The following is a 23,226-nucleotide window of genomic DNA, read 5'->3' on the forward strand; positions in this document are numbered from 1 at the left end:
GAAAAAAAACAGAGAACCAACAAGCACATTGCACACATGTAACACTACAATAATCAAATCCCCATTGCAACGCTCAAAATCACAATTTTGGGTAAAAAGGTTCTAGGATTACCCTCTGGTATAGGCCCGGTTTGGCAGCGGTGTTAAAGCGCTGTGCTGCAGCTTAGGGCTAGTTCATTAGCTTTAGCAGGCAAGCAGCAGCGGGCTGTGAAGCTGCGCTGCAACACGTAGCCGAACACACCCATACATATTCTACCAATTTAAATAAAAAAAAAGAATAGAGGAATATATCTTGCTCTTCGATTTCCCCGAGAAATCTCACGAAAAATGACTTCAAACCAAATGGATCTGAGATCGAAAGGTGAGATGGGAGAGTGAATTGGCTCAGGCTCGGACTTAGAGAGGGCGGTGAATGGGTGTGGGACCCGCGCAGCTAAGTCCTACTGCAACAGCTAAGTCCCCGTCTCCTCGCCAGATCTGTTCAGCCGCAGATCTCCATCCCGCCAGCAGCGGCGCCGGCATCCTGCTTCCACCGCGTCCTCGCAGGTGAGCAGAGCACTGGTTCCCACATCCTCAAAATCTCTCTCTTTCTCTTTGTCTTAACCTTAATTTGCTTCACTTGTGTAGTAGTAGATAGATCTATTTGCCTGGCTCTCAGGGAAGAGGGTAGGAGTGTGGCATGTCAGGGATCCTCGCGTGGGCGGCCGACGTGGTCGGCGGGGCCGGCGCCGCCAACGACGACGAAGCTGATGACGCTCGGGCGGTGGCGTCCGCGGCCATGACCCCGGAGCAGCGCCTCCGTGCTGCTGACCTGGATGCCAAGGCAGCATCGCTGCGGCGCTCGATCCACGACCTCCGCCTCCGGGTGCCCCCGCCTCATGTGGCGCAGCGCCTGCCGCACCTCCATGCTCATTCCCTCGCGTCCTCAGCCGCCCTCGCGCTCCAGCTCAATGCCCACTCCTCCACCAAGGAACAGGTAAACCGTCGTTTCTTTTTTTTCTTTTGCCTTCTTATTAATTCATTCAGTAATTCTCTACTATGTAATCTTCAACATCAGAGTTAATCTTGTATATGAAATACAATCATATGTGAAATTACGATATTTTGAACTAATTTATCTCGAAATGCACTTGACAAATTATAAAATTAACTCATGTTGAAGAATGCATCGTTCATCCCTCCTAGGGACAACATGATCTTTTTGCATGGGCTAACAAAGAGCAATGGATGAACCCTTACAGTGATGGCATCTCTGAATGGGACAAACTGTCTCGTACGATGCCATTCCCTGGAAGTTACATTCGTTGATGGCATTTCCTTGAATAGTGCGCTTGTCAATGACATTTGTTCGATTTTCTCTTTGAACTATGGGGATAACTTCACCCCTCCAACACACACATTTCCATTACTAGAAAATGCACTTAAGCACTTCCATCTAATAACAGACTCCTGAAAGACACATAGCCTTAAGCACTTCCAAAGGGCAAAGGGGGAGCAACAGTAGATGACATAAAACAGTGACTCTTAGACGCTGCCAACACAAAATGAAACTTATGATATAAAAAGAACCACATTTAATTCAGCAATCAAGCTCCTGCAATTATTCCAGCCGAGCCGGTTGCTATCTCCACCCATACCTCAAGCTGAAGACTTCAGCAGCCACTTGCTTTGGCAGCCTGCCACCCTTCCGCATTGCAGCTGACTTGCGTTTCCCTGCAATATCTGCAATGACGACCAATATGAGACCAAATGATACATTCAATACAATATCTCACAAGGTCAGTTTGTCATGGGCTTTGGGCCGGGAGTCCTAGGCCCAATGGGAACGGTATCCCCACCCCTCATGATAAGTGCGTAGCTCAGTTTGATAGAGTCACGGTCTGTTAGGATTAGGTTAAGTAGTCCTCCATGTATATAAGGAGGGATCCTATCTCAGGTCAGTTAGGCATTAGATCAAGATTTATCTTAGTGCCCATCGGCCCTGCCTTCTCGGTGCAACAGAGAGCGTCGCGTCATTTAGGTCCAGGGCCATTCCCAGTTCTTTCCTCTGTTATAACCAAATCTATTTCTCTTCACCCTATTTCATCCCTAATAATCCTAGCACGTGACAGTTGGCATGATATTTTTAAAACATGATGTGTTCCCTGTTTTCCATAATGACTAAAGAACAGCTATCCAAGCGGCAACTAATTTCTGCATTTTTTTATTGAACTGTGACAACCAAGATCCAAATAAATCACTCAAAGTATCAGGTCCGTTACATTCCATGTGAATCTTGCTAGGGGACACTTCAGAAATAGACAGTAGTGCAAAATTAGCATTAGTTATCATCTCTTTTCCATACAATGCTCTAATACCCTTGGTCAGGATACTCTTTTCTAGAATTTAACCACATAACCACTTTAATTTGTAAATGTAATTTGAACTTCCAATGTTTGTCGGAGAGTAAGTTGTGTTCGCTATAGTTTTAGTTCTTTGTAAAAAAAAAAGATAGTAAAGTGGCCATTTTTAGTTAATAATCAAACTAATTTATCTTTCTGGTTATTCAATAGAATGGTCTGACATAACACTTGCAAGTTTCTGCCATAAAATTGGCCCTTCACCATAAAGAGCCCTCCTAAATGTAAAGAGTTTCCATCCTGCATTCATAACCTTTGCAATGGTAACAATCTTATTAAAAGATATAGCATATAGTAGAGAGAAAGTTTGCTTCAGCGATCTTCCGCCAAACCATTTGTCCTCCCCAAAACTGTCAGTATATATTTCATGTGTTCCTTGTTTTAAGGGTTGCACGTACCTCTCAAGTTCCAAATCAATTATTTCATGATTTATTTGATTATTTTACTTCACCTTATTTCATTTTTGGTGTGATCTTGAACATCTTAAGGTTTCCAATTTTTAGGACAACAATTCCTGCTATGCACATAAAAAAAACTAAGGACAATATAACAAAAAATGAATCGATAGATTGACAAGTCACACAAGGGATAATCAGGTTCAAGTATTTAAACTTGTTGAGCTGAAATACTTGAACCACAAGAACACATAAGTTATGCAAGAAAATAATAGGTCTAGTGTGAACTATATCTTGACAGGTTGTGGCATTGAAAACTATTCTAGACACAACTTAGAAAATTCTTGGAAAATTATGAGGGGGAAGGGAAAATTTTGCCAAGGGTTTGTGGCTAAGCAGGGCATGTGATGGTCACTTGGGAGCTGGTCACACTGAGTGGGCTCACATGATAACTATGCTTAAGGCCAAAGCTTGTTGGCACAGCAGTAGAACTGAATTTTTTTGTTCTCAAAATGAGTTTTGATGTGGGATTGAAACGGTTGGAAAGAGCACTACTCAAGTTTTCCAAAGTATTGAAGAATTTCTCAACCGGATTCTGTATTTAAAAGTTACACATGCTTGAAGCCATTGCTGTCACTGGACTACTAGAGGGCAAACTAAGATTCCTGAAACCCAAAGTTATGTGGTGTCCTTTCTTGGACAGTACCATGCCATTCTATTACACCTAATCACATATAAACTTGCAGTTCCATCTTTAGGTACCAACTGGTTCTTTTTCTTGAATACAGTAGCAACTGATTCTAGAAATGTACTGATTCAACCATAGAAACGATTTGCCTCATAAATTGACGGTTTAGGTGTTGTGTGAGTATCCATGGTAGAGTTCTCATCAAGCAGGTGTACGGCACAATTTGGAGAGTGCACCATGTGGTGGTATAAGTTAGGAGGCCCAATTATTGATCTCTAGAACTGAAACTTAGTGTGCATGCTAGTGCTAATAGACATCAAGTGCTGGCCTGTTCTTCTCAACCTATTGGGCTACACATACATGAACCATCCCGTGTTGCAATGCGAACGTTTGGTTGCATGCATGTTCTTGCTTGGATACATGAAGCTGATTTTTTTACATGGTATTCGTGGTCAAGCTGGGCATGTCAAAACTTTTTCAGGAACAGAAAAGTAAAAAAGACTCATGAGATCATTGAAAACTAAAAGATGTGCAACGCTGTGTAAAAGGACTAAACTTTTGCCATAATCTCATGCATGTTGTTTAATGAGCTTATGCAAGGAATTCTCTTCGTGGTGTCTATCTGGTCAGGCTGGGTATGTCAAAACTGATGCTATCAAGGGTAATAACTACAAAAATTCCAATACAAGCAGTTGTCCTTTGTAATGTGCTGAGGCTAAGTGGCCACCATTGATTTGTATCTGGAGCGGCACGATGTGATCGTTTTGTTGCTATTCTTGCATATGATAGTTGTGTATAAATATATGTCCACTGTTTTCAGGATCACCATCCCAGGTAGGATTATTTTTTCTTTTCACAGGATCAGATCTTATATCAAATTATATAAACAGTTCTAATTGTATTTTTAAAACACATAGGACTTGATTAGTTCATTGCCTTAAGAAATTTAGGTAGAGCTTATTTTCGTTAGCAAACAAAATACCCTTATTTTACCACTTAGCGGTATTTGGTAGCAAACGACATATCTTCCCCATCTGTACCTTACCAAATTTAGTTTTGGTAGGTTGGCCCATTTTCTACTTTTTAGTTAACTAGAATTATGTTCATACTTTTTTGATGTTTAATCACGTATGTGAATATCAATGCATTTTTTCATATTACATCAAATAATCTTATTATATGGACCTTGTCCAAGTGTTATTTTTTCCGAAATTAATCATTTTATTGTCCAATTACTCTGAGTAACACAGCCTGGCATATTCTGCATTTCTTATGGACTTCTGTAATACAATTCGCAGATTTTTTGTAGGCACTGCAGAGAGAGATAACACTTCAAGAAGAAAATGCAGCTTATGAGAAAGCTATATCAAATTGTCGGCAGAAAATTCAGGAAAAGCAGATGGAGGTTACTCTGCTTCGGAGTAATTTGAAGGTACATTATTCATAGTTGTATCAACAAGGTAGTTCTACACTTGCATCATCATCATCATCATCATCATCTCTCTCTCTTATCCTTCTCATGGTTTCCTCGCCTGATGTTCCTAAGCACATTATACCCTACTGGTGGCACATTGACTAGGGAGAGGATCACCTTTCTTTAAGCGATTGGCATTAGGGAGGATATATGAGATATGTGGAGTTAATTGAATTATGAAAGAACTACATGTACATTATGCGCTGCAATCAACTGATACAATTGGAGAAAAGATTTCTATTGAAGGAATGTGGGTTGTTTCTTTCTGTACTAGACAAATACATACGTGTTCCATCTGGATTAAGCATATCATAAATTCTGAAATTCAGAAGTTGCACATATTTTTTTTATTGAAAATCAATCCCCACATAAGTCTGTTACGAACCACCTATACAAATAATATAATTATCTGGAGAAGTCGTCACGTGTTGGATAGCAGACTTGTCACCACCATCATCACTAGTTTCTTTTGTATTAGTAAAAGAGATTTTCATTCTTTTGAACAACTGAAGGCTTTACATGTATATTGTTTATTCTTTATCTCCACTTGGCTACTGTGCACGTCTATCTAAGTAGTAATGTTGAATACGCACAGTAAACAGGAAGGCAGGCATAGTCTTCACAAAAGAAAATGGTTTGTCTCATAATGCGTGAGACTTAAGTTGTGATCTGTGCTCTCCAACTGAGCTATATCCTTACATTTTTTTTTGAACATATCGTTTTCTTTTCCTACCAGAAATGTGCAGGAACTTGCACAATAACTTAGTAGAAAAATGATGTTTGCAGGAAATGGAAATTTCAGAGCAGGATTTGAAGGCACAGCTGGACAATGCTCAGAATGAGCAATATGCTTCTCAAAATAAAGCATCAGCTGCTGCTTCTGACAATACTGGAAATGCTTTGATGGAAGCTGAATCATTGATTAATCTCAAGTCTAATGACTTGAAAGAGAAGAATGAAGAGCTGGTATGATACAAACATAGAATCATTTCTCAATCTAAAACAGTTAGTAGGTTTATAACCAGATCTTCATAACAGAAATTGTTGGAAAGTAGTGTGCGAGTGCTGGAGATGGAGTGGTCCGTAGTTGAAGGAGAATCCTTGAAGAATCCGACTCCTGGTAAATTTTGATTGTTTTTGTTAAGATAAACATTTTAAATTTTTGTTGTCTTATTTACTTCATCATTAGTTGAAGAGAAACACGAGTTGTCTAAATTAATGACTATGCAGCCTTCCATGCCTTCTTTTTTTGGAATACCACATTGAGCTACATCCTACATGTATACACTATACCCTACCAAATGATTTACCAAACGGAGCATAGATAATTTCAATGTTGTGCCATATACATAGAAATACATTTTGTGTTGTGAACTGTGTGGATTCTTGAGCTATATGTGTACCCTACAAAAATGATCGTACCAAGAGTAGCATGGATATTTTTAACGTTTTGTGTAATAAATACTTTTGTGGTCACAGCATGGAATTTTGATGAGTTAGATCTGGAGTGATAAAGGCCCTCCTGGATACAGGGCCAAGGGGTAAATTTGAAATTGACTTAGAAGTGGTTGTTGGAGGCTTTGAGCTCTGACATATGCTAATAGATCTTCTGTTGACGTACATTAAATTTAACATATACTCCGTCTGTCCCTAAATATTTGACGCCGTTGACTTTTTAAAACATGTTTGACCGTTTGTCTTATTCAAAAACTTTTGTTAATATTATTCAAAAACTTGAGTAGTAGTAGTATATTTAACAATGAATCAAATGATAGGAAAAGAATTAATAATTACTTAAAATTTTTGAATAAGACGAACGGTTAAACATATTTAAAAAAAGTTAATGGCGTCAAATATTTAGGGATGGAGGGAGTATAATTTATTTATTTATTTTTGTTTCACGTTCTGTATATTTCAGTCCCTCAGTTCTGTCACGTATGCAGCCCAGAGGGAAAAGGTCCTGGAGAAACAATTACATAGCCTCATTGAGCAGCTGACAGCTAAGCAAGTCAGTTCTAATTTTAGCCTATAAACTTCAATATGCTTTTTGTCACTTGTAATTCCTATTAACCACATTTTTTCTTTTGTTTGGTAGGCTCAAGCTGAAGGCCTGATCGTGGATGTTCATGCCAAAGAAAAGGAATTGGAAAGGTTGAATAATTTACATAAAAATATTCAAAGTCGTAACAATGATGGTAGTGTAGCACGAAATCCATTCAGGGCTGTGCATGAAGATTCTGATGCCAAAGCTGTTCGGCGACCCTATCAATTTGGTCTTAGAACCGAAGGGCTGAAAAGGTTGATGATTCTTAGGTCTGCTTTTGTTCTCTATATTTTGGTACTTCATATTGTTGTTTTCATAAAGCTCTCGGTTTCAAAGCAGTAAGAAACTTTTGTTCCCATATAAAGAGGAACTATGTTTCTGATATTAACGTGTGACTATTTTCCTATGTATTTAGTTCTAAAAATGTTTATCCCCATACAAAGGATCTTTGTTTCTACTATCAAACATGCAAGTACTTGCAGGATGTATAAATCAAGAAGCGTCGTAGCCTCTTCCAGCTTCGTTTTGTTTTTGTTTATTTTGTTTGCAAGGCACCTGCAATCCTGGAAATAAAACACAACAATAGGGTCTCCTGAGAGACGACACTGGCTCCAAGAGTGCATCTTATTGGAAGATTAATTGGGAGGAGAATTAAGTATTAGCTAATTTTTTAAAAAAAATAGATTAATATGATTTTTCTTAAGCAACTTTTGTATAGGAACTTTTTGCAAAAAACGCATCATTTAGCAGTTTGAAAAGCGTGTGCGCGGAAAACAAGGAGTAGAGAATGTGAACAGCCATGGCTGAACACAGCCTTAGGTAGGGGTGTAAAGTTTTGGCGTGTCACAGTAGATATACGGATACACATTTGAAGTATTAAACGTAGTCTAATAACAAAACAAATTACAAAATCCGCCTGTAAACCGCGAGACGGATTTATTAAGCCTAATTAATCCGTCATTAGCAAATGTTTACTGTAGCACCAAATTGTCAAATCATGGCACAATTAGGCTTAAAAGATTTGTCTCGCATTTTATACGCAATCTGCGTAATTAGTTATTTTTTTTATATTTAATACTACATGCATGTGTCCAAACATTCAATGTAACATGGTGTAAAATTTTGCCAGGGGATCTAAATAGGTCCTTATATAACATTTATATAGTATTTACAGATAAGTCGTCTATCCTTGCACGACACTGGGCAGGGGCGACACGGGTGGTGGCCACCGCCGGCGCGCCACCACCCCCACCCCCCTCCCTCCTCCGCCTCACTGCCACAAGGACGGCGGCAGCAGGGCCTCCTTCTCCCCCGAGGTCGCGGGTTCGGAGCCCACGACCCCGGCCAGCTCCTGGGACGGCGTCAGGCGCTGGGCGAAGAGCGTGATGGCCTGGCTGCCGGCGTCAAAGGTGATGGCATCGGCGGCTGGGTGGACCGGGTGGCGATGGCGAGGCGGCGACACTGGTCTGACGCCCTCCCCGCCAGATCCGACACCCTGTCGTCCGGATCCGGCCTCCCCGGCGCGGGAGGCCAGCCCCTCGTGCTAGCGGCGATGGCGAGGCGCCGGGGTACAGCGGCGTGGTGGCGGTGGCGCCACGACGCTGGGTCTGGCGCCCCTCGCCAGATCTTGCCCACCTTGTCCGGTTCCGGCCTCCCTGGTGCGGGAGGCCAACCCCGTGGGCCGGCAGCGCGCGCGTGGAGGATGCGGCGCAGACGTGGAGGCAGCGGGGCGACGGTGGAGGCCGGTGAGACAGCGGGACATGGCTATGGAGGTGACGGTGCAGACATATGAGACGAGAGCTTGGCGGGAGGGTGTGACGACACGATGACGACGGCGGCCACGCCCATGTGGTGCTTTTGGCGGAAGGAGGAGACGATGGCGGGGATGGAAGAAGCTGGGTGCTGGTTGGGAACGAAGTCGGTTGAACGGCGGGCACGATGAGGAGGCCGAAGGTGGCGGGCAGCGCAAGGAGGTGTGGCCGGCGGCAAAGGCCAGCTCGGCACGAGGATGCGTGGCTGGTAGCGGAGGCCAGCTCGGCGCGCGGAGCCGTGGCCGACAGCAAAGGCCGATACGGTGCGGAGGCTAGCCGGCGGGGGGCGTCGGTGCAGCGGTGTGCACGCTGACAGAAGATTGATGGTGGTGGAGCACTGGTGCGTTAGCTGCAGACAAGTAGGCGGCGGGTGAAAACCTAGCCAGGTCTTGGCCGGGACGGCAACAACGACGCTTTCGAGTGTCGGTCTCCCTCTTGAGGGTGCTGTTGTGCATCCCATCTCCTCTCATGGGGCTGTCGGTGAAAACCTAGTCTCGGTTCTTTTTGGACCTCGACGGACGTCAGCGGCGATGGTTTCGTCGCTCCTCTCCGTAGAGACGTCGTCTTGGCAACCCCCTTGCTAAATTCCTCCCAGACTTCCGGTGCAAACTCACTCTAGATTTTGTTCCTCTTGTATCGGCACCTTAGCTTATGCAATTTTCTATATGGGAAACAATTTGACTAAAATTTTCCAGATTCCATAAATATTTCGTGTCATGTTTTTGGTGTTTTTTTTCTAAAAAAAAAATCTGCGACTTTGGATTTCCTTGAAGTCGACACATCTTTACCCAATCCTGAAAATTGACCCACTCCTACTTCCATACCTTAAAGAGAACAACTTGAGATCAAGACATGCATCAGACTTTAATTTGCACATGAGGCTACACTCCTCCAAAAGCATGCTAGCTCCCCTGAAAAACATGCAGAAAAAAATACATTTGTTCTCAGAAGTAGCTTCCCGCACAAATTTTTTTCTGTTATACTCGGTGACATTTCAATGGAAGTGAAAGCGGGCATGGATGTTCTAAGTCGTTTTAGATGAGTATTCTCTCCATTTCTGTCGACACCCTGTTTAATGTCCAGCAGGTCATAAAGATTAATTGGCTTGTGTGTGTAACTCATATATTGCTGCGGTTCCATGTAAAGTAAAAAAAAAATTGCCAGCTTCATGCACCAAAATATACTAAATCAAACATCTTCTTTGGATCAAATGTCATTTTGCAACAAAATCGTGTGCACCACATATACAGGAACAAGACAGTACAAACATTCAGTTTTCAAGGGTTCCTGTTGGCGGTACGACATGAGGCCCTTCGACCAAACCTGCCGAAACCATGCAACCAGTGAGGGCTCAAGCCCAAGACGTCAAGTTCGTTAGGGCGAAGCCTCCACGGCGAAGACGGCGAAGGGAGGAGAATCGCGCTGGTACCTCGCAAGGATAAAGGCATCTTGGGCGAAGACTATAAAGCGAAGAGTGTATGACGAAGGAGGGTGACTTCGCCATAGCAAGTTCGGCTTAGGGGAGGCCCAGGAGGCCTCTTACGCCCAGTGGCCATTGGGCCAACGTTCGCCAGACAGCCCATCAGAAGCCCATATACCTCAATTACACTGTATACCCATGTAAATGTCCCTTTCATAAGGGCAACCATGTAAATTCCCCTGTATAACTTAAACCCTAGTAGTAAGGACCTGTAATGGGGATATAAATAGCCCCCTAAGGCCGGGGGGAGAGCCCAAGAAAAATTCTCAATTTAATACACTTTACTGTTTTCCAACCACTGTTGAGTAATCACGTCTTTCGACGTATGCGGTTGTCGTTTCGACAACAGTTCCCTTTGTGATTCCATAGGTAAATTGCCATATTGATTGTCAGTTATAATAATATTGCAAACTTACTATGTGGCTTGTTTCCTCTTCATGTGCCAAACGTAGTACACATGTCAATGATAGAGTGGTAGTAAAACACAAACATATTCATCACTCAGCAATATTAGCAAGTTAACTCCCAAAAATGACATGGCAAAAAGTTACTGGTAATACTATACATGATGATAAGATATTGGAGGTAAACAGTTCAGCACAAACATATTATTCATCACTCATCTCTAAGTTCTCCTCCTAATACATGTCAATTTCAAAACGTTTTGATGTTTGCAGTTGAGAGCTACTTCCTCCGTCCCGAAAAACATGTCTTTTTGAGATTCCCAAGCCAAATTATCTTGATGTAAAAAAGACCAAATTGCCCCTACCTATTTGATGTGGTTGTCATTTCATCAGCAGGGATGTCCCCCACCATCCGCTTGCTATGGTTGTTCTAGCAATCCAACTTCTATATCAAGAACGACACTATAACGGCACTTTCTATGGGACACTTCCGAGAACATAGAACGACACGTTTAGTGGGACGGAGGAAGTAACATAAGAACATTCCACTAAATACAGAAATAAGATCATATTATTCAATGTAGAAACGGGTCTCTACATATCACTTGCAATTAGTACAATAGATTCAATTGATTCCCTAAATTTTTAGTACAAGCGTGCAGGAAAGAGACATCAAGGTGGTGCGAAGAGACCCAAAGTCAGATCCACTCCATAATTATACATTTACAATGGCCAGAACTATCCCAACAAACAAGGAATGGACAAACATAATCTGATTTCCTTGTGTGCTACTGAAAATTTACCTAATTCCTTCTCTATCCTTAAGTTTTGTTCATTCCCTTATATACCCTCGAATTTTAGCTTGGATCTCTTCCATACCCTTTCGGCTAAATGGCCTTTAGTTGACCGTTAGATTCATGTGCAAAAATTCATCTTGCCCTTTGGTATGAAAAAAATATAAACTAGATGAATACCCTGTCGCGTTGTTGTGGAAAATTAAGTTGCATAATATGTACAAATAAGATGTAATTTGATTATCAAAACTAAAACAATTTTGAGACTAAAAATAATTGAGATGGTATGTTTTTAAGAGAGAAGAAAGAAGAGACAATTTGGACCATAGATTTATCATCCAAAGACTAGCAATAATTGGGGTGATGTGGCTTAATGAGAGAAGAGAGAAATAGCATTAACTACACTTAGTGGGGATGAACTATATAAGTATATAGGATATATGGAGTATATTGTTGAGTGTAGAAATTTATTGAATGAGATTATTATAATTATAAGTTTGTTATATGAGATATTATTTTTAAAAAATCATTTTTTATATGGCATAGAAAATATTTTTTAATTATTAACAATTTTTATATAGATCATTTTTAATAAAAAAATAAGCTACATAAATAAAATATAAAAAATAATTTCTGTCCTAAATAATATATCCCTAACAAACTCATAAATATAACAATACCAAAGGGAAGAGATGGATTTTTTTTAAGGAATTTACCAGTCAACTAGCGGCAAGGGCATGGAAGATATCCAAACAAAAATTCAAGGGTATATAAGGGAATAAACAAACTTAGGGCATAGAAGAGATTTGGTAAATTTTCAAGGAAACACAAGGAATTTTCTAATTGTTAAAGAAGCATGTCAATTAGAACACAATATATTTTCTCATTGTTAAAGAAGCATGTCAATTACTAAAACAAGTTACATAAATGCCCCAAGCAAGATAGAGATTTGAACTATCATTAATATAATTATTACTTTTCACCGAAAATAAATTCTCGAATACACAGGACAATAAGATCAGTAGTGTGTAACAGAGGAAGCATTGGCCAATGGAAATTTTCATAAGAACAGTACATGCCACCTACTTGATGAAATATCAAGTCCATTTGAGGTGTACAACGAAGATGTTCTCCCCATCACGAAGGAGATGCTGATCAGGGAATAAGCATTATTAAGGCTATTACAAGATGAATGGATGGGTGCGAGCACAAGATCGATGAGATGCTCATTTGAGTTTTGGAGAGATTCGAGGAGATGTAAAAAGGTTGGAGTAAGTCCTTCGAGGAGACAGCCAGCACTGTCGAGAAAAACCACCGATATCATTTAGGCTACGTCACTCCACCAACCTAGGCACCTCTTCTCTCCAGCAACCACCAAGTTTCTCTAATAACATTTTCAAAATATATTACACTTCCTCATGTGTAGTACGAATTTGATTTTAAAATATGCTAAAGTGATTGGATCTAAATCCAAAGGAGTTAAAAGTTAGAGGTTGATTATTATCTTCGGGTATGTTTGTTACAACTCTAGCTCTCAACTCTAACTTACTTAGAGCAAGAGATCTGCCTAACGATCCAGATCCTCCGTTTTTTGGAAGTGGAGTTAGCATATGTACTCCTAAAAAAACTGAACTAGGGGTGGAGCTGGGTTTTCTGCTCCATAACTCCACTCCACCCAAAAGACTCACTACCCTTTAATTTTTTAAAATATGTAAGCAAAATTGCCACTAACGCACCCCAACTCACCTCCCGTAACCCTCAACCCGTACATGTCAGTTGTTGGTATTTCTTAACGTCGTTACTAGAAATATGAATTCCCAGCAATAGCACAAAAATAGCGTTGGTATATTTATGGTTACAGAAATAATCTGCAAGTGCACGAATATACCAATGTAGTATTTCACCCAGAAGTATTCCAAGGTATCGTATTTATTTAATCCCAAGAGAAGATTTAAGAGAGACCTATGCTAACAATATATATACATCACTTGTATAATCAAAATCTAACCAGGGATTAATTCATATGTATGGGTAGAGTGACCCGAAGCACAAGAACTTTGATTCTCTCATTAATTAATCCTAGGCTATGTGGAAGAAGAAATAGAAAATCAATCAATTCCTATACTTCTAATATACACTCAATTCTAGTTTACATCTACTAGTACATAACTGTGCGGCCAATACCCCCTATCAGTGCCCTCCTGCTGTTTCAAGAGACTACCCGGGTTGCCGAGTTTCTTACGACAACCTATCATGGCTGTCCAACCAGGGCTAAATACGGAGGAGTATTCTCCCTAGGGAATTGTCTTAGAAATATATACTAACGTGGAGGAATACCTGTACTGAGCTGTCACCATCAGCGGCTCACCTCTACTGTCCTGCAGCATATATACCCAAATAATGATATTTAATAATCTAAGCACCATGCTCACATCATTAAATACTACTCTATATATATCCCCATGGATGACATAGAGTAACCGAATTATCAGACATTAAACCCACACCACTGCACCTCTGTGGTAGGCTAACCACACAATTATAATGACATAGATATAAAGTAAAACCGATACTCAGACAAAGTAAAGTACCGAGAGTATATAAAGAAGAATATTCTTTTTTTTTCCAAAGGTCTTGCAAAAGAGGAAAGGAAAACTACTAGAGCCATATCCGAATTCCTCCGATGACTCAAGAACTCCAAAAGCTATTCTATACTACTCCACTTAGCACTAGAGCAGTAAACTAAAGTTGAGAAAGATCAAGTCTTGCTTGAGTGTGTATTGAAGTGGATTAAGTGACCCATTTATATAGCCTTCCAATGACGGTTATGGCAGTTGGAATTGTCGAAAATGCCCCGCAACCATCATTGGGAGTACATCTGAAGCGTCCACGTGGAGGGCCGAGATGAGACGACACTCTCAGGGTTTGGCCAAACCCCTGGTTCGGCCGAACCTGAGCCGGCCCAGCAGGCCTCCAGCTTTGGTCAGGAGGCTAACAGGTGGATCCTCATGACGGTTGTGGCAGTTATGACAGTTTTTAGGACGGTTACACCTGACATGTGGGCCCCTCTATCCTTAAGCTTGCTTAGGAGTGAAGTTTTCCTTTATTACTTCTTTATTTATGCATTAATCTCTGCAAACAAATAATACTCCAAGTACAAGTGAAAATATATTATTCTAAAATAAATATGCATTGCAAGTATAGCTAGTTATCCTTTATTTTAGTTATATTGACGGTCGAAATTGGTCTATAACGACCGTCAAAATTAGTGTAACTCAGGCAAATTTGGACTTCTAGTAGGGACAATTAATGTGCGCCCGCATGGACGGTTCGCAATTTCTGTTCAACATTTCCAAAATATTATACCTCACCGTTGAGAAACTATTTCACCCGATGTTTTTTATATTTTTTGTGAACTTAGCAAATTTTACTTCATTCAATTTTCTTTCTTTCGGTTCCAAAATATCCAAATTCCTGAAATTTTGCCCACCTCCCCCCCCCCCCCCCCCCCCCCAACTAAGATTTATGCATACGGGAATAGTAAACTTATATGGTGGCAGATATATGCATGGTTATTTGTAAGTGGCTTAGAGCAGTGCGGAGTATCCAACGTGATAACCATAGGGTTTTGATTCAAGTTGCACAAAGTCAAAAACATCGGGTTTTTGCCATGTGTCAAATAACATGGCAAATAACACAAGTATTATAGACTTCAAGTTTCACATAACCATACCATTAGACCTTGTATAATACCTATGGGTAAGTAAAATTTACCTTTTTCATATAATATCTGGGTAAATGAAATTTACTTTTATATTTTTTGAAAAAAAAAAGAAAAGAAGTTTGGCAGGCGAGGCGTTTGTCCGGAGACTCATGAGTAGGTTAAGGAGTGCCTTGGTTGTCCTCGTATAATACCTACTAGCAATAAATGCGCGCTATGCTGCGCACGTGCATAAGAGACTGTAACTATATTCGAATAATTTCTTGCTAGATGCATTATATGTTGGGATTTTATGTCTTAACTTACATAGACACATTATTGGACTACTGTAGTTATCACAATATAATTCAATGAGGTATGGAGCTTGTTCCTGGTATTTTAGGTAAAAAAAAAACAGCATCATAAGCAAAGGTCAATTATCTGTCTTCATTGTTAGTCGAAGAGAGCTTGAGTTTGACTTATTTCAAGTAGAAGGGGAAAAGGGAGGAGGACAGCAAATTATTTCAAGTAGAAGGGGAAAAGGGAGGAGGGCAGCAAATCAGTTCAACATGATCATAGGAGAAAGGTAACAAAGAAGCATGTCATTTCTAATTTGCATTCCCTCGAGGTAATATGTTGCAAAAGCAACCAATAAGCCATGGCTTTGTAGAAATAGTTGTTAGCTGAAAATAATATCAACATATAATTTTTCTGAAGATCATAAGTGAGCACAAGGTTTACTTTTCACTCTTTTTTTTTTCCAAATTGATGCATATGGGAAAGCTAGGCTTACATTAAATGTTCAGCAATATATAGAGTTACAGACACAACTAAGATTTTAGCCATAAACCATTAAAAAAAACAACGTATGGTAGAGCTAGGTGAATAAAAATCAGTAATAAATGCAAAAATAATCATCAAGTCATGGATTATTCTTACATTTTCAAATGGATATACAAATCCTAGACTGAAAGTCTGAAATCTGCATACAAACTGGTATATAGTGGATAGAACAAAAGGAGATTTTTGTGCTCACCTTGAGATTAGGAGGGCATAGGTAAGCATGATCATAAAGGGAATCAAACCACCCAAATTTCAATGATTGTGAAAACAAAATCTGAAAGGAAGTAAGATAGAGAACATATTTAGTTTTCTAGATCAACATGTAGCAACAATATTGTCATTATCTTATAAAAGGGAAAAGGGAGAGACAATATATCTAAGATGCGTACAAATGGATAGGTGTGATTTATGAGTTTGTATGTAGCATATATTTAAAAGCCTGTCATGGTTTCTGTAATGAACTGTTTTCAATCAGATTAATAAGAAGGATCAAAACAGGAAGTTGTCTGGTATTCATTGATGTAGAAGATGGTGATGAACAGAAGAGGCATAATTTTTTTTCACATAAAAGAGAGCACATCAGTACATATATAGCATATAATATTTTACATGGAGTCGATATGTTTGTGCGAGGCATAACATCAGGAACTATGTGTACAGGGCGCAATATTTATATAGCTTTGCTAGAAGATGGTGATAATATATAGGGATATTGTGGCTGAACATCAGTTATGATGTCTTAGGATGTTTGGCCATATGCCACAAAAAAAGGAGACATGCAAAGTAGTATCGTGCCGCAGTTCCTTGATGGTTTAACCATGTTTGCATTTCCTACCCAGCTGACACAGGCCCTTGTTTATCCTGCAAAAAGGGAATCTATATTATTGAATAATTGTGATGTATAGCTGGGTCAACAACATGTAGTGTCTAGTGATGAGTTGTTGGTATATTCAAAATGGTGATATGTGTAAAGCAGGAGCATGAATAATACCTGTCTATGTGGGAAGGAAGAGGATTGATCATGCTTGAACCGCATGAGAGCTACCAGTTTCTTTGCAAATATCTCATTTGATGTGATAGGTGGAGAGCGACCAGTGTATGTAACAGTTATGTCATTTGTTTGCCCATGCTGGTTGTCTGAACCATTGACACGTATGGGTAGATATGACGTACTCTGGGCACAGATCTTGGTGATCTTATGCACTAACTTGTTATATTTCAATTGGAGAAGGTGTCCTTCATTTCTTTGGAGTTGCAGACTATGTGCGAACAGGTCTAACATTTGTTTAGTTGTGTGGAACTTTTTCTCAGTGCATATGAGAGAATTATAGTTAATATCTTCATCTGCAATATTTTTCTTTTTCTGAAGGCACTGAATGGCAGCATGTGCAACACTCTCTTTAGCATCATAGGATGTCTACGCTATATCGCCATAGAATGTATCTTGTTTTTTTATACACGAATGCCTGCTCTTGGTAAATCCATGGTTAAGCTTGCCCTGTATTGATCTGTCTCTTCAACCTTGACTAGTAACGAATGTATTATTAAGCCAAGCTTGGATGCAATCTCATTTAGCAGGAGCTGCTTGGAGATATAGACTTTAGTTGCAACCTATTGATATCAAGGTGAGTAAAAAACATTTGTTAGTCCAATTCAGTTGTGTGTATATTGGAAAAAGATAAATCAGTTGTCTAAAAAAAAATATGTACAGGTACAGATATATATTAGTATTGGTTGGCAAAACTATATTCATATGGAAAAAATGTTGTTTGCTAGCCTTCTGTACACGCTTTATTGGAATGCAATCTATTTTGTGCATATGTAATGACCAGTTATACTGTAATCTGTTTGAACCACATGGGTGATCAGCAGTGAATGCATCATAGTTTCAAAGGATAGAGTATAAGTTTTTGTGGTGAACGAACTTTAAGTCTAAATTGGATTGGGCGGAAGAAAAGGTGCTCTTTTCTGTTGACTTACTCCTGGGACATAGACATATTGCTCTGAAGCAGGATTGTCCTCAATATCCATATGCAAAGCAAGTTCAGATCCAGTTGCCTGTGACAGAACTTCATATGTGGGTGGAGCATGCACTGTTGTTTGGCTTGTCTGAATCTGTTGGAAGATATTATTAGTTGGTTGCTGGAAGTGAAGGCTATTTTTGAACAAAGGATATGATGAATGGATGAGTGTGAATATGTGGGGAAGCAAAAAGATGAATATATGGATGCCACTCAAACGAATTAAGAATAAATCTGAAGAAGGAATATTGTTGATAGAAATACCTGATTTTCTTGAAGATCTGGATGAGTGGATGAGAGAAGAATATATTGGTCCTCTGGTTCTCCAACCTCATCATTCTGTATATCAGCAGATTGGAGAAGAACAGGCTGAACTGTTGGTGTTGCGTCGAAGCTGCCGCTGTCCCCTTCGTCTGGGTCTTCCATGGTTGAAGGTGGGGATGTAGTCGATATGTGCAAGGTAGATTGGCTAGTGGAGGTGTAAATACACTTGGCATTGGCAAATAAGGATGGCAGGAAAACAACACAACATATTGCCTCCCACACTACATACAGGCAGTAAGCAACAGAGGATGCACATAATAATACACAGAAAGAACAAATCGAAACACCAATAATAAATCTGAGTAATCAAGCTGATACAATAAACATAAAAAATTGGCATGACCCAAGCAAACAGTCATAATCTAGAAGCCTTTCATTCGATTACCTTCACAGACAAAGTGGAGGCCCTAGGGCCTCCCGACCGAGCGCACGCAGCCGACCAAACCGGTGAGGCAAGCAGCTCCGAGGGGAAGGCAATGCGCAATAGAACGGTGAAGGAAACCCTGGGGAAGAAGAGGAAAGGGAGAAATCGCTGGATTAGACTGGTACTGAGCAGGAAGAAAGAGGAAAAAGAAAGGAGATGAAATCGTCGGCGACCTCACCGAGAAAACCGAAGAGGAGAAAATGGGGAGAGAAGGGATGCGCGGAGCAGCCGAGAGGAGATTTCACCAAGCATCCTCCACTACCACGTACGGCGGCAGGGGACGGCGCCAATCCGGCGTGCGCCGTACACGCCGAGCAGAGTTTCTGAGCGCTGCTTCGTGTGGACGCAGTAGGAGGATCGTTTCAGTAGGACCACCGAGATAGAACATGGGCCGAGCAATGAGAAAAGGAAAAGCCCATATGCAAAGGAAGGGCCGGCACAGGAAACATGGCCCAATAGGAACGATAAAAGGCAACAAACGCATCTAATCTTGCCCTACCAAACCAATTTAGTAAAACATAAGCTGCACTATCGCTGCGCACTACCATCGCTAAATGCATATGCGCTTTAATTAACCGAACCAATCTGCTGACGTGGCGCCCCTAACTTTCCAAAGATCCCACGGGCTTTAAGTAAACCAATATGGGTAAGTAAAATTTACCTTTTTCATATAATATCTGGGTAAGTGAAATTTTCTTTTATATTTTTTGAAAAAAAAAAGAAAAGGAGTTTGGCAGGCGAGGCGTTTGTCCGGAGACTCGTGAGTAGGTTAAGGAGTGCCTTGGTTGTTATCTAACGCACAAGGCCGGTGTACCAATATGGGTAAGTAAAATTCACCTTTTTCATATAATATCTAGGTAAGTGAAATTTACTTTTATATTTTTTGAAAAAAAAAAAGAAAAGGAGTTTGGCAGGCGAGGCGTTTGTCCGGAGACTCATGAGTAGGTTAAGGAGTGCCTTGGTTGTTATCTAACGCACAAGGCCGGCCGTACCTCGATCGCCAAGCAACCAAACCTGCCAAACTCCTTGTGGTACTAAAAAATTTTGATTCAAGCAACGAAGTTTTCCCATGTGGTACTAAAAAATTTTGATTCACTGCAGTCTAAAAATTTTTATATGGGCAGTGCCTCTACGACGAAGGCGGCGGCGGCAAGGACGTCGACGACGCAGTCCAATTCGTGGATGCAACTGGTGCTAATTACACATCGGCGGCGGCAACTGGTGCTAATTACACATCGGTAACCTAATCCATCAACAAACCAACCAAAAAACCAGCAGTCAATCACTGCAAAGACAAGACATATATATACCACGCTCACGAGAATTCGACGGCGATGGCCGGCGAGGGCGGCGGCCGGACTTGAGGAAGAAAGAGGGGATCTCCCTATCCACGCGCTCCTGGTTCGATTCCTTGGCGACGTCGGGGGCGTGAGGGCTCAGCCAGAAATGCACCGGGTCAATGGGAACGGCGGAGCGACGAACGGCGGCGCTTTGGACACCGGGGGCAGCCGTGGCCGCGCTCCGACGTTCTTGAACGGCTCGATCTCGAAAACAAAAGGCATCGATAGATTAGGCATAGAAATAGAAATACGTTCCCAATGATGGTTTGAAGCGAACCTCACCAGAGAGCGGATGGCAACGATCAAACACTTGTGATCGACAAGAAAGACAAGGCCGTTTCCGGCGATTCCGAGGTTAAATCGCTTTGTGTCTTCGTAGAACTGATAAGGGAGAGACATGGAGTATGCTGGCGAGGTGGATGGTCAAATGGTGGAGATTTAGGTGTCAAGTTCGAGCTAGGTGTCAACCGGTGGCCATGACAAGTTCTAGGGCACTTGGCAGGCAGTGGGGGTGAGCTGGGGTGTGATCTTGAGGATGACAAGTAGGTCCCACGGACCCTGGGCCCCACGGACCCTGGGCCCCACTGGCAGTGATAGAGAGAATGAAACACAAACTATGGAGACTATTTCAAGGTTTGATTTTGCACTCTTGTGTTTCTCTACTTATATTGGGACTTAGGGCAGACAAGCCAGCAATAGGTAGAGAAGGATGTGACCTTTAACATGAGCCAAGTCCCAAGGCTAAACCACTTTTAGAATTACCATGGTAAATTTTTAAAGAACTTGGGGCTCTTATTTAAAGTGGTTAGATTCCGAATTAAATTAAGCCAATACTCCTGATAGTTAAGTATATCTTTTTTAACATACTGAAAAAAAGGTTTTGCTAGGAGAGCTATGGTTGAATTTTGGTGAAGGTGAGGGAATGTTTGGTTGCTTACTAACTTTGCCAAACCACATGTTAGGTGTGGCTGCCACAAAATGTAATTAGCCAAAATTAGAGAAAAGTTGTGGTTAGCCATAGTTGAGTCATCAACCAAACAGGTGACTGAAAAACTGTGGCATAACTCACTTTAGGCGTGGTAAGTTGTTGCATGCAACCAAACAACTTGGCAATGTGCTATTTCGGTTTTGTAGATTTTGCTGTTTTGGATGATTTATCTGAGGTATCAAATCAAGTGATAAAATGATGTCAAAATTACAGTAGTTTGTATGTGTTGTATAGATTATTTAAGAATTTTTTTCATGATTTTATATTGCACCACAATTGCTTAGAATTTTAATTATCTTTTTAATGCATATGAAACCTATAATGAAGATTTATTGAATAGTCAATAACAAATGAAAATAATATTTGCACACACAGCAAAATGACGGTTTTACCCATTTAAATATTTTCGTTCACGAATTTCTCAAGTTATATTTTATTGATATGTTATAGTAACACAGGAAGAATCAGGCGATGGGAATTTTCATCAGAGCAGTACTTGCCGGCTATTCGATGGAATGCCAAAGTCCACTTGAGGTGTATGAGGAGGATGTTCTTCTCATCATGAAGAAGAGATTGAGGAAGAAGCATTGTTAAGGCTATTTCAAGATGAATGGAGGGATGTGAGTGCAAGATCGATGAGATGCTCAAGCGAGTTTTGGAGAGATTTGAGGAGATGGAAACCAGTTGGAGCAAGTCTTTCGAGAAGACGACTAGCACTATCAGAAAAACCACCGCTACCATCAAGGTTGCGTCATCCATACAAACCTGGGCACCTCTTCTCTCCAGTGATCACCAAGTTTCTCTAGTAATTTTTTCAAACTATATTACACTTCCTCAAATGTAGTACGAATTTGATTTTAAAATATGCTAAAGTGATTGGATCTAAACCAAATGAGTTAAAAGTTAGAAGTAGATTATTTATTATCTTCACTAGTGACGGGCGGCGTAGCGTCTCTAGCGATCGCTTCATCCTGTCTCTCTTGCTCTTGCGACGGCAAGATGCAAGCTAGGGAGGCAGAAGAGCAGGCGGTGAAGGGGAAAGCGAGCAGCGGCAGTGGGGAAACAATGAGAAACAGATGGCGGTGCACCAGATCCTCCTCCATGTGTGTCCTCCTTCGTGTCTCCTTCCCATCCCAACGCACGGTGGCTGAGGGCCATGGCCGAAGGCGGCGCACAACGGCGGAGGGTGGCGGCCAAAGGTGGAGTGCGAGCACGGCGGCTGATGACAACACATTGAGGCCCACTATTGTCACGCCCTGAAGTTTCCCCCTTTTTCCTTGCTTTAAAATTTGTTGAATAAATCAGCTGAAGAAATTGTATAAATTAACCTTGAGCTAAATCCCTAATTAATAAATACAATTAATAATTGGAAATGGCATTGTGGAATTTTTCTTGGGTCCCACATGTCGCAATACATTAACAAGATTTTTAGTGGAATTTTCAGAGCCTTTTAAATAATTTTAACCAATTAAAATCCACAAACCGCAATATTTAAATCCCAAGAAATTATTTCCCTTTTTCTTCTTTTTCTTTTCCTTTCTTTTTCCATCTTGGGCCGTCGGCCCAGTCCACCCCATCTCCCTCCCGCGCTCGGCCTCCCTCTTGTTGGGCTGGCCAGTTTCCCTCCCTCCTCTCCGGGACGCCGACAGGTGGGGCCCACCTGTCGAGGTCGTCCCCTTCCTCCAGCCGACCGCGCCCCCGGCGGCAACCGCCCACGCCGCCGCCTCTCCCACGCCCACTCCGCTCCACTCCGCGCCGTGCCCACGTCGCCACCCTCTCCCCCGCTTCTCCCGCCCTCGCGTGCGCCCGCAAATCGGGGAGTTTCCCCGCCGTGTCCGCCCCTCCCGTGCCTCCTACCACCGCCGCATCGCTCTCCCCTAGCGCCGCCGTCTAGCCACGCCACTGCCGCCGTCGTGCTCGCTAGTGTCGCCCGCACCTCGACCACCGCTTGGTTGCCACAAAACCCCACCGGAGCCCCTTTCTCCCTGTGCGCAGGTGAGTTTGTCCCTCCCCTCCATCTACGGCCGTCAATGGCGCCCGCCGTGGTCGCCTTCCCTATCCCTAACCCCCTCTCTGCTCTCCCCTAGGGTGCCGCCG

General features: G+C 41.5%; 2 protein-coding genes across 10 annotated transcripts; one reads left to right on the top strand and one right to left on the bottom strand.

Annotated features, from left to right (window-relative positions):
* Positions 1-407: 407 nt before the first annotated feature.
* On the top strand, positions 408-7,517 carry LOC127784844 (golgin-84). 2 transcript variants are annotated; one of them, XM_052312243.1, is made up of 7 exons: positions 408-546; positions 628-976; positions 4,792-4,914; positions 5,743-5,922; positions 5,995-6,076; positions 6,900-6,964; positions 7,052-7,517. In XM_052312243.1, exons 2-7 carry the CDS (start codon positions 680-682, stop codon positions 7,340-7,342), a joined length of 1,038 nt encoding a protein of 345 aa, XP_052168203.1. In that variant the 5' UTR covers positions 408-546; positions 628-679; the 3' UTR covers positions 7,343-7,517. The 2 variants fall into 2 exon arrangements, with proteins under 2 accessions (XP_052168203.1, XP_052168204.1); XM_052312244.1 differs by having other exon boundaries at positions 412-546; positions 631-976.
* Positions 7,518-15,028: 7,511 nt separating this feature from the next.
* LOC127785331 (uncharacterized) lies at positions 15,029-22,772 on the bottom strand. Of its 8 annotated transcripts, none has more exons than XR_008019717.1 (6): positions 20,424-22,772; positions 18,980-20,345; positions 18,318-18,880; positions 18,013-18,147; positions 17,024-17,643; positions 15,029-16,893 (listed from the first exon to the last, which is right to left on the bottom strand). XR_008019717.1 is itself a non-coding variant. In XM_052312765.1 (3 exons), the coding sequence occupies exons 1-3, from the start codon at positions 18,477-18,479 to the stop codon at positions 17,485-17,487; spliced, it is 456 nt and encodes a 151-aa protein (XP_052168725.1). In that variant the 5' UTR covers positions 18,480-18,682; the 3' UTR covers positions 17,024-17,484. The 8 variants fall into 8 exon arrangements, 1 of the variants encoding a protein (XP_052168725.1); XR_008019720.1 differs by having other exon boundaries at positions 15,034-16,893; positions 18,318-18,598; positions 18,763-18,880; positions 18,975-22,726; XR_008019719.1 differs by having other exon boundaries at positions 15,035-16,893; positions 18,318-18,598; positions 18,763-18,880; positions 18,980-22,725.
* Positions 22,773-23,226: the final 454 nt, after the last annotated feature.

Source organism: Oryza glaberrima, chromosome 9 (genome assembly GCF_000147395.1).
Source record: "Oryza glaberrima chromosome 9, OglaRS2, whole genome shotgun sequence".
In the NCBI taxonomy this organism is placed as follows: domain Eukaryota; kingdom Viridiplantae; phylum Streptophyta; class Magnoliopsida; order Poales; family Poaceae; genus Oryza; species Oryza glaberrima.

Coding starts and splice junctions, on each gene's coding strand:
- LOC127784844 (XM_052312243.1), top strand. CDS start 680: ATGTCAGGGATCCTCGCGTGGGCGGCCGACGTGGTCGGCGGGGCCGGC. Junction 977..4,791: donor ACTCCTCCACCAAGGAACAG/GTAAACCGTCGT, acceptor GATTTTTTGTAG/GCACTGCAGAGAGAGATAAC. Junction 5,923..5,994: donor AAGAGAAGAATGAAGAGCTG/GTATGATACAAA, acceptor TCTTCATAACAG/AAATTGTTGGAAAGTAGTGT.
- LOC127785331 (XM_052312765.1), bottom strand. CDS start 18,479: ATGGAAGACCCAGACGAAGGGGACAGCGGCAGCTTCGACGCAACACCA. Junction 18,148..18,317: donor CAGATCTTCAAGAAAATCAG/GTATTTCTATCA, acceptor ATCTTCCAACAG/ATTCAGACAAGCCAAACAAC. Junction 17,644..18,012: donor AATATGTCTATGTCCCAGGA/GTAAGTCAACAG, acceptor TGATATCAATAG/GTTGCAACTAAAGTCTATAT.